The sequence below is a fragment of the Aedes albopictus genome, chromosome 2 (genome assembly GCF_035046485.1).
Source record: "Aedes albopictus strain Foshan chromosome 2, AalbF5, whole genome shotgun sequence".
In the NCBI taxonomy this organism is placed as follows: domain Eukaryota; kingdom Metazoa; phylum Arthropoda; class Insecta; order Diptera; family Culicidae; genus Aedes; species Aedes albopictus.
Genome location: NC_085137.1, coordinates 59,267,585 through 59,283,696, shown reverse-complemented (window position 1 = coordinate 59,283,696; position 16,112 = coordinate 59,267,585). Strand labels below are relative to the sequence as shown.

The following is a 16,112-nucleotide window of genomic DNA, read 5'->3' as shown; positions in this document are numbered from 1 at the left end:
GATTATTTAAAAATCAATCCAAGAACTCCTGACGGATTTCGCGCCAACTCGAACAAATGTTGGCAGCACCCTCTCAGATTACAACGAAACTTTCTTGGTGTGTAGACCTTGCCCAGATAAGCCACTTTGCATACTCATTTTTCTAATTTTTTTTTCTCGACTGACTTTTGAAAAGGGCTAAACTTTTTTTATGGATTTTTTAAAAATGTTTTTAATCAAAAAATGACTACTCCTACAAAAAAGTGTTGTATGGGTGATTATCACAAAATAAGTCAAATTTTAAGAATAAAATACTGAAAAAAATCCAAAATGAGCCCTACACTGAAAAAAATCATTTCTAAAAATTCAAAGTTGATTTAAAAAAAACACCATTTTTGATTTTGATGAAATTTTGTCTCAAGACAGGTAATTATGTTCCCTACCAACCGTCCATACATCACAAGATAGGCACTTTTAAGGAAAAAAAGTTTTTCTAACAAAAACTTTTTCTTGTTCGAATGATTTTTTTTTTTCAGTGTATTTTGTTATCAACAATAAAACCAGTGAAGGCCATAACAATCCCAGAATCCAATGAAACTCAATTTTCTAGGAGATTTTGTGTTATTTATTCAATCATTTGGAAGGGTTTTCCTATACATAAAAAACTGAAAATATTACAAATGTATTTTCTTAGGAAATGTAATGTTTGATCGCAATATGTATTGAAGTGCACTTTTAAATATACAATTATTTATAATTATGAATTTTTCAAATATATATATGTGTCTTAGAGCCAATTTCAAATATGTTCTTTTCTGTCAATTTCTTGATTTTGCTTTGGCTGACCAAGCCATGTGGGAAATTACACTGTTGAAAATGCTTTGACATCCATGTGCACGACAGAACATGTGCTCGATGAACAAATTGAGATTTGAAATTATGAAAAGAAATCCACGTACTCCGGTGAGACTCGAACTCACGACTCCCAATTCGCTAGACGGGCGCTTCTATTCTATGTTCTTTTCTATTTTTTTTCCGATCATACTAAATATTTTTGGTTCATCTTCTGAATTAGAATACCTGTTTGCCTTTACTTTGTCGCCAGGAATAGGCAAAAAACTATGGAATTTCTGAGTGCCTGGTATTGTTTTGGCGTTATTATATATTTCTTCGAGATCTTCTGACATTTTAATGTACTGTTCAGTGGATACGTAACAGAAATTTAATTTAGTTATATTTTTATCTGTCTGTACAACTGCCCAGTTATATAACTCTCGTGGAGTTGTTATGGTATTTCCATAATCTCGAGCAAGACTTGCTCTCTTTGCCATTCGCTTGAGAGTGCCACCAATAGCATCACATGGACCTTTACCGTGGGACGTTGCAAAAAAATGCCATTCTGCTCTTCATGCATGCTTTGACTGGAATCTACATAGACTAGCAAAGTTCTTCTTATTTTTGTATTGTGATGCTGCCCCATCAGACATAAAATAAATTTTAGAAAAGTTCGTTAATTGTTTCATAAAATCTATCATTTTTGAGATGAACAACTGGACCGCAACTGTATCGTGAGCCATTACTTCCGATATGATAATGAAGCTAACATTTACAAGTTTATTATCTTTCATATAGTAAATTTCAAATGGGTGTATTGTTGCTTGCGAGTTGTTCGAATGATATCCTTGAGCAGCGTTTTGAATTATGAATGAATAGTTTTCAGAGAAATCACAAATCGCAAGAATTTCATCATCCTTTAATGTATCTTTTTTATTTCTGAGAAATGATGATTGTTGTTTATGAATAAAGTCGTGTGTTATAAGTTTGTCAATATTATCAACAAGATACGGAACAAATTCATCAACAGGTTTAATAATCGTTTCTAAATTACAGCGATCAGTATTCAACCACTGCTGAAATATAATTCCTTTTTTTTCATTTGATTCTAATATCAATGTAAGTTCCTCTTCAATGTGTTCATTACAAGCACACTTTTCACAAGCACGGAAAAAGCAATTATCTGTTCTGGTGGAAATATCGCAAAGCATTTTTTGTATTATTTCATCTTTTGACACAATTCTTATACTGTTGAACATTAAATTTACATTTTCATAAATAGTACATATGCATACATTATGTATACCAGTAGAATCAAGTAAAATACAATGCTTTGGTCGCAACTGTGTAAATACTGTGAAACCAATATTCACAGTTTTGTACATATCTACAAAAATCATATAAGCCTCTTTGAGCGACATCATCAAAAGTCGTTTTTGAACTTGTTGTTTTTTTCCATTTCGAACCTCAGAAACAAAATCATTTGTTCCTGGCATTGGCCTGCTGATATCATTATCATCAAAAAATTCTCTTACTATTTGTTTTGTATCGTCATCAATACCGTGCCCCCTTCTTTTTTCGGTGGTACAAAGAATACCCTGTTCATAAACAAGATCCTTCACCCGCCTCGCCATATACATTGGTGCGTTAAACTCTCTTGTGATTTTATTTACCGACCAAGACTTAGGAAGTACAGATAGTATTTTAATCTGTTCGCTTCTGTCAGTTGTAGGGTGATTGAACTTATCCTTTAACTGCATAATTATCTCGTCATACGCCTCCACTTTGCCAACATCCGTTGAATCTATTCCGAAGATATTTTTTCGAACTTCTTTCGTAATCTGCAATGATTTGTTTATGCGATATTCCATACTTCTCATGTTTCTAGATGAGATTGGCGATAAACTCAATGTTTCAGCAATGGTATTCAACTTCTCAATATTATGGGGACCCTGTAGTTGATCTGTTGACGGAATTGACTCCAATGATGGAATAGATGGTACCATATCTGTAAGATAAAAGTTAAGGTTAACAATATAATAATGAATGCAGTGGAAAGTTAATGATAGTTATTTATGCAACGAGTTGCAAAAATGATTTTTTTTCGCACAAGTAGTACATTTATCCAACGAGGCTTGCCGGGTTGGATAAATACGAAGAATACTGAAAAATGTAGTTTTGCAACGAGCTGCAAAATGAGTTATATAAAAGAAGCTAACACGTTGAAGGCTTACTTACCCAGCTCATGTTCGATTTGTTGACCACTCGTTGACGGTTCTGGTTCTGGAACATCATGATGTTGCTGCCCACTAAATGATGGTTGCATAGTTTCGTCGTTTCCATCCGATCGGCGTTTTTTCGTATTCGGGCTTCTGTTGTGACTTATCAATCCACGACATGACTCACAAATACTCATCGGTTTGCGATTTCATGTGTATATCCCATGGAATGAATTTTATCTATCAATCTTAATGACATGCCCCGTAGATTATGACGGTTGCACTTTGGATTGTTTATTTTTGCACTGCACTTGAATTTGTTGAATTTTGATTTATACGATTGATCCATTACTTTTCAGAACTGCCTTTAATAACCAAAGAGAAGTAACACGTTGAATGATACCGATTCATTTTCTTGTTTTGTTCATATTTGCTTTAGGTACAACTCTTGATTTGTTTTTTTTTTCGATTAGGTAGTTCGAATATAATAAATAGCCTTACCTAATATTAGGTAAGAACATGGGGTAGAAACGTTTGGGTAGAAATTACAGCAGCACGTATGAAATGCGTGTTCTAATTGTATATTGTTTCGTACTTCTAGAGTGCTGCTGCGTGAATATGGGTGCATTGCATTGTCGCATATGACACAATAAGTTTCATTGCATTTTGAGATTACTAGATAACCTTCACTGGTTTAGTTTGTTTTTAAAAAAAGACACTGAAAAAAATAATAATTTGGACATGAAAAAGTTTTTGTTAGAAAAACTTTTTTTCCTTAAAAGTGCCTATCTTGTGATGTATGGACGGTTGGTAGGGAACATAATTACCTGTCTTGAGACAAAATTTCATCAAAATCAAAAATGGTGTTTTTTTAAATCAACTTTGAATTTTTAGAAATGATTTTTTTCAGTGTAGGGCTCATTTTGGATTTTTTTCAGTATTTTTTTCTTAAAATTTGACTTATTTTGTGATAATCACCCATACAACACTTTTTTGTAGGAGTAGTCATTTTTTGATTAAAAACATTTTTAAAAAATCCATAAAAAAAGTTTAGCCCTTTTCAAAAGTCAGTCCAGATAAATTTTGAAGAAACTAAGTATGCAAAGTGGCTTATCTAGTCTTGGTGTACATACCCAGAAAGTTTCATTGTAATCTGAGAGGGTGCTGCCAACTCCGAATACGATTTGGGGCGAAATTCGTCTCCTTAAAACATTGTTCAAAACATTCTTTAGGGACTCCGTCATAAGATTCCAACAATAATTTGTCTAGAGTTTATTGTAGACATGGATTCTTTAATATTTTTCCAGGTATTCATACAGAAATTCTTCCAGGAATTTGTCAAGAAAGCTTTCCAGGGATTTTCATGGAATTCTTCATGGAATTTCTTCACGAATTTCTCCAGGTTCTCCTCCAAAAATTCCTGGGAATATCTTCTGTGTTTCTTTCAGGAACAACTCCAGGGATTATTTTAAAAAATCCTCCAAGGATTCCCGCAGGAACTCGTTTTGGAATTCCATCAGGAATTCTTCTTGGAATTTTTGCAGGAATTGATCCAGTACTTCCTCCAGGAAATGCGTAGAAATTCCCCTTGGTATTGGTTTCGGGATTCTTTATGGTGTTTCTTCAGGAATCCCTCCAAGGATTCCTTCAGGAACTGCTACAGCGATTCCTCAAGGAGTAGAGTAAGGTGGGGCAAAAGTTCGACCTTAGTTGAAAATACATGTTTTTCCAAAAAATCGAAGCAGATAAAAATAAATGAATACCGTGTGGTGATTCTACCATCCATGAGCTAAAATTTTGCTGAACAAAGTTACGCCAAATGTCTTTTCAATTTTGAGTTACAACACTTTTTGTATGTGTGCGTTTTATTCGAACTCTTGCCCCACCACTGGGGCAAAAGTTCGAATCTAGTGTTTGTGGAATTTCGCTAACCGTAGCACATTATTTTGACACTTTGGTAATAGGAATACCTGAAACCACTTAATATTTGATGTTAGAACTGGAATACACTTTAAAGTTCGATTTGGATTTTACCCAAATCAGGGTTAAATTTACTACACCAAAAATTAGTAGTTTTCCGCCAGATAAAACAACATTTTTTTTCAACTTTAATCGAATTTTCTCACTAATTCCATCACTCTTAGAGATAATATGTACATTTTGCAGAATTTTAGGTTTCTACCTAAAGTTGCCACATGACTCGAACTTTTGCCCCACAATACGAACTTTTGCCCCACTATGTGTAAAATACGATTTCCAAATCTTTTTTGCAAAAAGTTAAGCTGCTAGTACACAGGGTCAAATATTTGTCCAAAAAGAAACCAATGCTCAAACATCTTGTTTGACTCGATCGAATTTTCATTAGTGTCAAACTGATGTTGTTTCTTGAGTTCTTTCCATGTCAAATATTTGACCCTGTGTACTACTGGCCTTATACATGCTAGAGCATCTTCAAAATATACCTAGTTACGCCCCAAAATAAAATATCGAATTCGATTTCATTAAAATCTCATTCCATGCGTTGGAAAGGCCATCGCATGTTACATTTTTTTGATCAAAAACCAACATTTTGTAATAACTTCTCGAAATATTGATCAATTTTCATAATTTTTGGAGTGAAAGACTCTCTTTCAAAAAGGGTTCGAACAACCTTGACACCCGAAAGAAATAATTTGAACTAAGCTCAAAAACTTCAAAAGAAACTCTTGCCCCACTCGAACTTTTGCCCCGCTTTACTCTACATGCACTAATTTTTTATAGGATTCCTTTAGGATTTCTCCAAGAATTCCATCTGCGATTTCTTCAGGAATACTTTGTGGGATTCCTCCGAGAATTCCTCCAGAGAATCACCCGGGATTTTTTTCTGTGATTCTTTAAGGAACAACTCCAGGGATTATTTCAAAAATTCCACCAAAAATTTCCCCAGGAACTCTTCTTAGATTTTTTTCAGAAGTACCTCTTGGAATTCTTTGAGGAACTCCTCCAGGAATTAATCCAGGGACTGTTTAGGGATTTCCTTAGGAATGCCTCTTGGAATTGATCCCACGATTCCTCCTGGAGCTTCTTCAGGAACTCCTACAGGGATTCCTTCAGGAGCTGCTATAGGGTTTCCTGAAGGAGTTCTTCCACGAACTCTTCTTAGGATTCCTTCAGGATTTCTCCAAGAATTTCATCTACGATTTCTTCAGGAATACTTCCTAGGATTCTTCCACGAATTTCTTCAGGGATTCCTCCAGGGATTCAACCCGGAAATATTCCAGGGATTCTTCGGAAAATTGCTGCAAGGTTCATCACATGCACATACACATACGCACTGGACACTTCGAAAGATATTTATTGATGAGCTCGTTCCATTTTATCATAATAATTTATGCTAAACGATGTACAAAATTCGGCTCTGGTTTTTGTATATTTATCTAACAAATATTGAAAAGTTCGTCACGTCATGTGTCGGCGCTAGTTCCCAATGCACATTTAGTTGATAATAAATATTTTTCTTTCATTTTTTGCATGTACACAACAATTTGAATGGTTCGTCATCCTCGGTGTCAGTGGAGCGGACCTGGAGTGATGGTTAGAACACTTGACTATCACGCCGAGGACCTGGGATTGAATCCCACTCCCGACAAACTCGCAAAATGTGAGTTCTTCCTTCGGAAGGGAAGTAAAGTGTGGGTCCCGAGATGAACTAGCCTAGGGCTAAAAATCTCGTTAATACAGATAAAAAAAAATCCTCGGTGTCGACATTTGTAATATTTTTGTCAAAATTAATAAATGTGATTTCGAACTGGCTTTCTCAGTCTAGGGAAATTCAAAACGACTGGTTTTGTATTGCCCGACGTTTCGGCCTTGTGTATTTGGCCTTTTTCAAGGGTAAAACTGTCTGTCGTTCTTCGTTACATTAGCCACGCAATGATACTCTCGGCATTACCAAATGTAACGAAGAACAACAGACAGTTTTACCCTTGAAAAAGGCCAAATACACAAGGCCGAAACGTCGGGCAATACAAAACCAGTCGTTTTGAATTTCCCTAGACTGAGAAAGCCAGTTCGAAATCATAAATCAAATTCCAGTCGAAATTCACGAACATTAATAAATGTTTTGACTCAAATAAGGGTTGCATGAATCACATCACTTACCAAAGTGAATCCAAATCATGTGACTCTCCCCCTCCCCACTAACAAAAACTCCATCCCATGACAGTCGTGGAGAAAATGAGGTGATCTCGGTCTCTAGTAGCAACGTACGTCACACTAACATTCCTTCCCTTCCTCGATGACCGGAAGGACGTGGCCGGCGCCGTTATTGACTAATAAAGTTTGGAATTCTCGAACTGTGCACATTGAGAGCGGTAGCTACTCCCAAGCTCCGTTTGTTGATTCCTTGTGCAATTTCGACTGTTCTGGTCAATCACGGAGTAGCAACTACGGATTGTACGGTCATCTATGCTCATGCTCATGCTCAAATTCCTCCAGGAATTCTTCTAGAGATTCCTTCAGGAGTTTCTCTAGAGATTCCTCCGGGAATCCCTATAGGCTTTCTTCTATGATATCATCCAGGCAGTGCCGGATTTAGGCCTCGGGGGGCCCGGGGCAAACTCTATAAAGTGGGCCCCCAGAATCAAAGTTTCGAAAAAATGAACCATACAATTACGTCTACTTTCTTAATCTTATGTATTATTATATTTTTAATGTTTATTGTTTTAGGCCTAATATTGAAAACTTTTGATTTCTAAACTTCTCTAAAATTCCGACAAATTGAAAGTTATACGAACATTCAATTTGATATTTGGCTCAAATGTCAAAATGGTAGCGTAAATGATATCTTGTTCAGATAGTACATATATTTTTGTTTTAAAACTTAGCGTTCAGTTAAAAATCTACTAAAACATGGAGCAACTTTATTTGAGATTGCACGAGATCGACGAGTATATTAAGATTCAGATTATACAAAGAAAAGTCTCTTGGGAGCAACTGTAGCAATAAATCTTAATATCTCCAGAAAAACTCAACATAAAGATATGGAAGCTACTGTTTCGAGGACACTTGGTTTTTAAAACTAGCCTTAACTCCCTAATATCAGCAGAATTCATTATCTTCTCTTTTCCATGATAGCAACGAACTGATGCAAATGATTATTAGGCATTTGTTTTCAGAGTTTAATCATAATCAACAGACGTTTGAATAATCATTGTGAAATAATAGATAAATTTATGAAACTATTGAAATTTATATATATGTCAGCTTCTAAAATGAGCTGTAGGTGATTGAATTTAGATATGGCGAAATGAAATTTTCAGCACTATGTACAATTACTCTCAAAAGCTTAATCTTTCATGCACTCTGCTTAGAGACACTTTTTGTAGCAACTTGCAGTCACGGAAAAGTGTTTCCATTTGATAAGAACTTTCAAGGGCTTTTAGAGAAAATCGCGTATTTTTAAATACTGCACTAAAAATTATGAAACTTTTGATTTTGAATTATTCTTAACCTACCAGGACGTGCGCCATCAAGCAGCTGAAACTGCACCGCGCACGCGCTGTATACGACGAGCGAGGTTTTTTGTAGTGTTGTACTTTTTACAACGGCGCGCGCGCTGAAGGGTTAAGAGAAAATCCAGATAAATGGCCAGAAATGATTTAGATACCTTTAGGAACCCAATTATAGGTTTTTTTTTGTGTCGCTGGGACACTGCTGCTCACCTTAGTGTTTCATAAGCACTTCCACAGTAACTGTGGAACTGTCATTAACAAAGAGTTTCCTTTATCAATGGCCATTTCGTAGACACTCTTTACCTGAGGAAGTCAAGGATTTTCCTTTACGAAAAGTTCCTGGACCGACCGGGAATTGAACGCGTCACCCTTAGAATGGTCATGCTGAATATCCACGCCTTAACAGCTGTGGCTATAGGGGCCCTGTTTAAAATATGAACGCCCATTGACGTGAATTTTATATGGTTTCGTTGAAAAATATAAATTGTTTTTCGGATTCTTGGGGGCCCTCTTCATCGGGGGCCCGGGGCACTTGCCCCCTTTGCCCCCCCTTAAATCCGGGCCTGCCCCCATTGCACAATGGTCCGAATCCACGTTTTAGCAGGAAAAAAATCCGTATCTTTGTTTTCGTTAATTTTAGGCGTTTGGTGTCTTCAGAGAAGTTGTTTGCATTTGTTTGCTGCATCTTTTCCAAAATTTTTGATTAGGGTGATCCTCGTCCTAACTCAAATCTGCAAAAGAATTTTTTTAATTTTAAGTCATACGCGATCGAGTTCTTCAGCAAAGTTGTAGGCAATGCTATTTCGAGCAACTTTGCTGAATACACCGTTTATCTAGCTCTTAATTTGAACATAGTAGGTCAATTTTAAGTTTTGACTTAGGGTGAGCCCCCCAAAAACGGTTTTTTGCAATAACTTTTTTATTTGATTTTTTTCAAAGATGTGAGCTTCGGAGCATTTGAAGAGCAAGTAATGACGCATATTTGTTCTGAACATTGCATGTTGCTAGGTCTTGTCATTCAAATGTTATGGGCAATTTTGACTTAAAAACAACGATGTCTTCAAATGCTTATATCTCATGGAGCTGGTAAAATAAAAAAGTTTTTGAAGCGGCATTTGGAAGGTCACATATAAAGCCAAATGTGGAGCAAATATTACAAGAACGTTATTTTATAAATTGGAATAAATCGACTCCAAAAATCCCCTTAAAAATCGAAAAACTACTAATAACTCATACAATTTTATAGATAGAGTCAAACTGTCTTCGGAAAAAATGTGGGTTTTCACCATACCTAAAAGTTTCCCATACACGACTTTTTTGTAAAACGTGAAACAAAAGCTTGAAATTGATAATTTGTTTTTAAAGAATATAATCGTTCTGATTTCCTAGAAAAACATAGCATGTACCCCTAAGAATCAAATTATCAATTTCAAGCTTTTGTTTCACGTTTTGCAAAAAAATCGTGTATGGAAAACTTGTAGGCATGGAAAAAACCTACATTTTTGCCGAAGACAGTTTGACTCTATCTTTGAAATTGTATAAGTTATAAGTAGTTTTTTCAATTTTTAAGGGGATTTTTGGAGTCGATTTATTCCAATTTAAAAAATAACGTTCTTGTAATATTTGCTCCACATTTGGCTTTATATGTGACCTTCCAAATGCCGCTTAAAGATTTTTTTTTATTTTACCAGCTCCTAGAGATATAAGCATTTGAAGACATCGTTGATTTTAAGTCAAAATTGCCCATAACATTTGAATGACAAGACCTAGCAACATGCAATGTTCAGAACAAATATGCGTCATTACTTGCTCTTCAAATGCTCCGAAGCTCATATCTTCGAAAAAAATCAAATAAAAAAGTTATTGCGAAAAAACCGTTTTTGGGTGGAACACCCTAAGTCAAAACTTAAAATTGACCTACTATGATCAAATTAAGAGCTAGATAAACGGCGTATTCGGCAAAGTTGCTCAAAATAGCATTGCCTACATTTTTGCTGAAGAAATCGATCGCGTATGACTTGAAATTTAAAAGTTCTATTCCAGATTTGAGTTAAGACGCGGACCACCCTAATCGAAATTTTTTGGAAAAGATGCAGCAAACAAATTCAAACAACTTCTCTGAAGACACCAAATGCCTAAAATTAACGAAAACAGAGGTACGGATTTTTTTCCTGCTAAAACGTGGATTCGGACCATTGTGCATTGACAATGCATTTGAGTTCCCTAAACATTGGAACAAGATGCGGGAATCGAAAACGTGACGTCATCGCACCCTGGTGGTTTACATGCTTTCATGAACACAAGACTGATGCCAAACTTAATGAGTGACATTGAATCGGATTGTTATGTTTTTTGTTTTGAAAACTTACCTGCTTGTTATATATCGATTGCCGGACTTAGTGATATCTCAGCTACCTTAGCATTCATTAAAGCGTATTTAGTATCTTTTAACAATATTTATTTCTCACAACAATTTTATAAAAGTTTGAAATGTCAAAAATAGGATTCCGTTAAACAAATATAGTTCCCTTATCGGTCAATTATCGTCAGAGTCATGTAATATATACAAATGTACAATGCCGTAATCATTTCCAAAATTCGCTTGGATTGTTCTATTTGTGGTCCTCCCCATTAGCTATCTACACATTCGTTAGGCACTTGTGTTCCAATCTAATCCTAAACAACAATCTCAAAATGCAATTTCTACTCGCTAATTAGTGTGTTTCTACATGTTCTAGTTCCGGTAGTCGGTTTCATGTGTCGCATAGGAACAGCCTCTTCTATTGTTAGGTGATGTGATGAAAAGCGGATGATGAACAAACCAAAATGTTAGTCGTGGTTATGGCCAAAGTGCAGCGGACTTGGACGGTGTTTGCGATTTTTCCGCTCTACCAACTCCTGGAGCGAGTCCCGATGCTGTTTGTGGCTAATGTAGCCCAAAGATCCGGATCCGAGTGCTACTCCGTTGGGACCATGAATGTATCCAATCGATCCGGATCCAAGAGCCACCGGTCCGTGATTGCGCGTCAGCAGTGACGATTGATGATGGCTGTTCAATGGCACTCCAAAACGTGGGTTGAACCCAATACTGGCGGGCGAGTATGGCAAATCGAACTGACTAAGCACGGGCTGGAAGCTGCTATCGAAATAGGACGGACCCGAACGGTATTCGTTAGACTGCAGCAGCCGGTTTCTTTCGATTTCCTCCGGGTGATGTTCGGTGACGGCGTATTGTTTCAGAATTCGTCCATCAGCAACGTAGGTCGCCTCGTCATGGAATCCCAGCTGGTTTCCACTGATGAATTGAAACGGCGTGCCATAGTTGGAGTATTCGAAGTAATTGTTCTTGAAGATGCTGGATAGGGAGGGCTTCGGAAGGTACGATGGGAGAGGAGTTGGAAGGGGTTTGATTATTTGGTCTAGGATTGGAGCTTGGGCGGAATAGATGGAGGACGGGAATGAGGAAGGATGATAGTATGATGCTGATTCAGTTACCGTAACGACGGGATCGGAAAGGTCATACAACAGGCGTTTTCGTTTGACTCCTTTGGCAGTTGATGCCTCGTTTAGCAAACACCCGAGAAGGAGAGCTGCGATGAAACGATTCTGCGAATGATTAGAATTAATTGTGAGTACATAGAATATAATCATTACGAACCAATCAAATTTACACGTGCAGAGCAATAGCTCTGGCACAATCGATCGTAAACTTTAAGGGCATCATAATTCAATGTGATGAAAAACTTGGTTTCACCAAAGCATAGGCACATGCATTTGTGTTGTATGTCGCTTTACCGGTGTAGCAATTTCTGGAACAACATGTTTCTTGGCAGTTGTGGCAACCATAAACAAAGTTTAAGTATGTTAGATAGGATCAGGTTAGCTCATTGAAGGAACGCGACAACTGGTTGAACTATATTTGCTTCTCCTGATGGACAGAAAATATTTGAGTGGCCGGTGAGAAAAAAGACCCCCTCAACAGGACGTGCAAAACAAATATAAAATTACGTTTTGGAATGATAAAACTCAGCTGTACCTCTGTTAAGGTGTCATGATGCATCACTGAGCTTTCAAACAAATCATTGACTTTTTGCTTTTCAATGATTGTTTGCCTCGCATTTTTGAAGTGATAAAAAACTGATAATTCTGCAGTGACGCAGCTGAAAAAGTATCATCACAGACAAACAGACATACTACTCAAATCGCAATCATCGCACGATTTAACGATCATTTTGAAAATATAGTGTGGTTCGGACTGTGCTCGCATGTGTCATGGTGGCGCTGCTGTGCCTATATCACCTCTCAATTTTGGAGAGAAATGAACGCGACGCCGATCAATGTTTACATAAAATGACTCAATCATGAACCTTCATTCATGCTTTATGAATGGATGACGCCACGGAGGAGTCGTCACCTGCTAAATTGTTACATCGAGCCGAGGGAAACAACACCTGCAAATTAATGCTTCGGATTGAGCATTATAGAGGGTGCTAGTGAGATGCCAAACGATGTTTTTGAAGCAATTTTCTTCTAAGTAGTATGTTTGTTTGTCTGTGGTATCATCGCAAGCACTGCAAGTGAGCATATGGGATGATACTTTTTCAAACGAATATTCGCTTTCGTGGCTGAGGAAGTGATCGTAGGGGAGGTAATCATGAATTGAACCAAATTGCGGCTTTCTGAAGCAGCGGCACTTTTGATCGATTTTTTCATCCACATGGAAATAATTTACTACGGTATGGTCTCACGTATATGAAAGCCACGGGTATTAGCTTTGCGTAAAGTGGCAAAAAGTTAACATTTGCACCAAATTTCATTGAGAAATTCAATCATTTGTCAATAGTGATTTTAATCTTAATTTGAACCATCGTAATCATAATTTGAACCAATTTTAATCTAGATTTGAACTAGTGGCGGCAGCAGCTCGAGCAATTGGGTTGTTTAATGAATAAAATATTGCTAATTTCTATAACCTAATCGAAAGAGCTCATTTTTCTGAGTATTACGTGATTTTATTGGATTCCAATACCTTTGTTTTGATGGTCAAATTAACAAAACAGTTTTTATTTTCGTGGATAGAATGACAGTTCAATCGATAAAATGACAGTTCGATCCGAACAAAAAATTTTCCCCATACAAACTTTAAATGCATTTTAAAAATAGTTCCCGGACTCCAAAATTTATAAAATTTTGGATTTAGACCAATTTTGGGGCGGAGAATCCGATTATGAAATAATCCGGATACCCCTAAAGAACCCAATTTCCGCAACAGCCAATTTCATGCTAAACAACTAAAAATCACATGGATCTGCTAATTCTCATAACTCTTTTTCATTAGGCAGTGGAATTTCAGCTCAGAATGTTCGGAATCCTTCAGGAATTCGAAAACTAAATTTGGAATTTTCCATTGCCCAAGAGTAAACAAAGCAACCACTAGCGCAGTCTGCAGGCCAACACTGGAAGCTCGCCCCCATTCACTAGTTCAAATCTAGATTTCAAATGGTTCAATTCAAGATAAGATTCTCCAAGTAAGAATCACTTAAGGGCGGACGGGACGGTCGAGGAAATATCCGCCATTGCTCTGTTGCTACTAAGATGGTAATCTCAGATTCTACTTCATATTTTGCAATAAAAACCTATCATTGTGTATGCTCACTTGCAGTGCATATGCTGATTGTTTTTCAGCAACTTCAGTGCGATAGAACTCGAGATTACCATCTTCAACATCGCGAGGCAAATTGTTAGAAAGAGAGGCAAGATAGGAAAAATAACACGGCGTCCCGTTTCACCTTAAATTTGATAATTTTATGACAAATAATGCGGAATATTATTCGGTTGGTCGATTCTACGATAAATAAGCTTTCATTTGACGTGTTCACTTGTTGCGTGTGATACAATGCATGAGCTGTACGAGTGCACCGAAAATGTGCTTTCTCTGGGGGGAAATGGGTGGAATCACAGTGATTTTTCAATTGCCTGTTTTCCATGACAAAAACGCATTTTTCAATGCTTTCAAAGTCCATGTTATCAGGTTATATTACGGAAAGCTGTTTACCATCGTTTTCGGGACAATATTTGCCTAAAAAATACGTCGTTTTAATGAATTTCGAAATGGTTCAAATTAAGATTACAATTTGACTAGTTCAAAGTTTGATTTCTTACCCTAGTGTGCGGCGGCCGAGTACGGACGCAAAAATTTTCACCTCCGTATTTTCTTACGCCTGTCATATTTTTTTTTCGGAAAAGAGTTTCCAATGAATAGTGTGAAGTGTTCTGGATGGACTTTTTGAGTTAAATACGCGAGTGATGTGAGCGGAGCAGATTTATTGGCGGAGTCAAGCATGCAGCATAAATCCGGTGAGAGGGTTCTAATTATTTGTTTATTCTTTTCTATTACGATTGGTGTTTTCGGTGACGATTGGACTCGTTGGATTCGTTGCCGTTTTCAGCAGAGATTTTACCCAACTGCCTACTTGCCTCCCGTATTTTCTGCTCACGGTTTTTACGAAAAACATCTTGTTCTTCGTTTCACTTTCCTTTACCAAGCTGTTTTATCTTATGGTTGTTTTGATCACCGTTTACGTTATTCTTTTCTGTTACGATTGGTGTTTTTCGGTGACAATCGATTGTCACCGAAAAACACCAATCGTAATAGAGAGGAATAACGTAAACGGTGATCAAAACAACCATAAGAATTATTTGTTTAGTTTTGTGTTCATATCTGTACCATTCTAAGGGTCTGTTCCAGTTCGCGAATTGAAATTAACTTATACTTGAATTTGACAGTTCGACACTTAAACTTGACAGTTCTTATAATGAAATAATTATCGAACTGTCAAGTTTAAGTGAAGATTGGTTTTGGTTTTTCAATTGAAACAGACCCTAAGAATTTAGAAATTTAATTTTTTGATCATATCCCGCTCTTTTTAAGTTATAAGGTTTTTTTTCTTGTGATCAGTTGCCATCATTATATGTTTATCCAAACGAGAGTCAGCAGGACCCTTATTTTTTTTATCAATTTTTGCTTATGATCAAACGTGTTATCTCCAACGTGATTGCTGCTAGCTACTTGCACGGTTTTTTCACTTATTCCATCCATATTTTGCTCATTTCCTAAGTGACCTCTCAAGCACTGTACATCGTTTGTTCACATTTTTTCGACGATGTTCCCCTGTAAGTTCATGTATTTTGAAACAAACTGTCAGGATCGCATAAACCCCTATACAAATGCAGAGAAGTTAGACTGACGAACAGGATGTAGCCTTCAAAAAGAACTAGTTACCAATAATTTTGAAATACCAGTATTTTCTTACTGCGTCCATACTTTCTGGGGAGGTCTTTTATATAATTATCGATCAATTAAAGCGACCGTTTTCAACATAATAAGCTATAAATTATCGCATAACTTAATCATACTGAATTCCTTATCATTCCAAAATCCCATTTCCTTTCTATTTTCGAGGGCGTCGGTGAGTCGCTGGCACCTCGATGAATAGTTATCCCTTCCCTACTATCCCTTCCCATCCACATAACGTGTTTTTTATCGTTTCAGAGACCGATCAATGGCGGTTAAGCCTAGGCTTGTTAG

The 16,112-nt window shown here is 36.8% G+C and overlaps 1 protein-coding gene across 1 annotated transcript in view; it reads right to left on the bottom strand.

Moving 5' to 3' along the window:
* Positions 1-11,942: 11,942 nt before the first annotated feature.
* The window catches only part of LOC115265592 (protein timeless), a 238,024-nt gene continuing 233,854 nt past the window's right edge, over positions 11,943-16,112 (bottom strand). Inside the window, exon 16 of the mRNA XM_062849715.1 lies at positions 11,943-12,130. Coding sequence (XP_062705699.1) covers positions 12,091-12,130 — 40 coding nt within the window. The 3' untranslated portion in view covers positions 11,943-12,090. The remainder of the gene's footprint in view (positions 12,131-16,112) is intronic.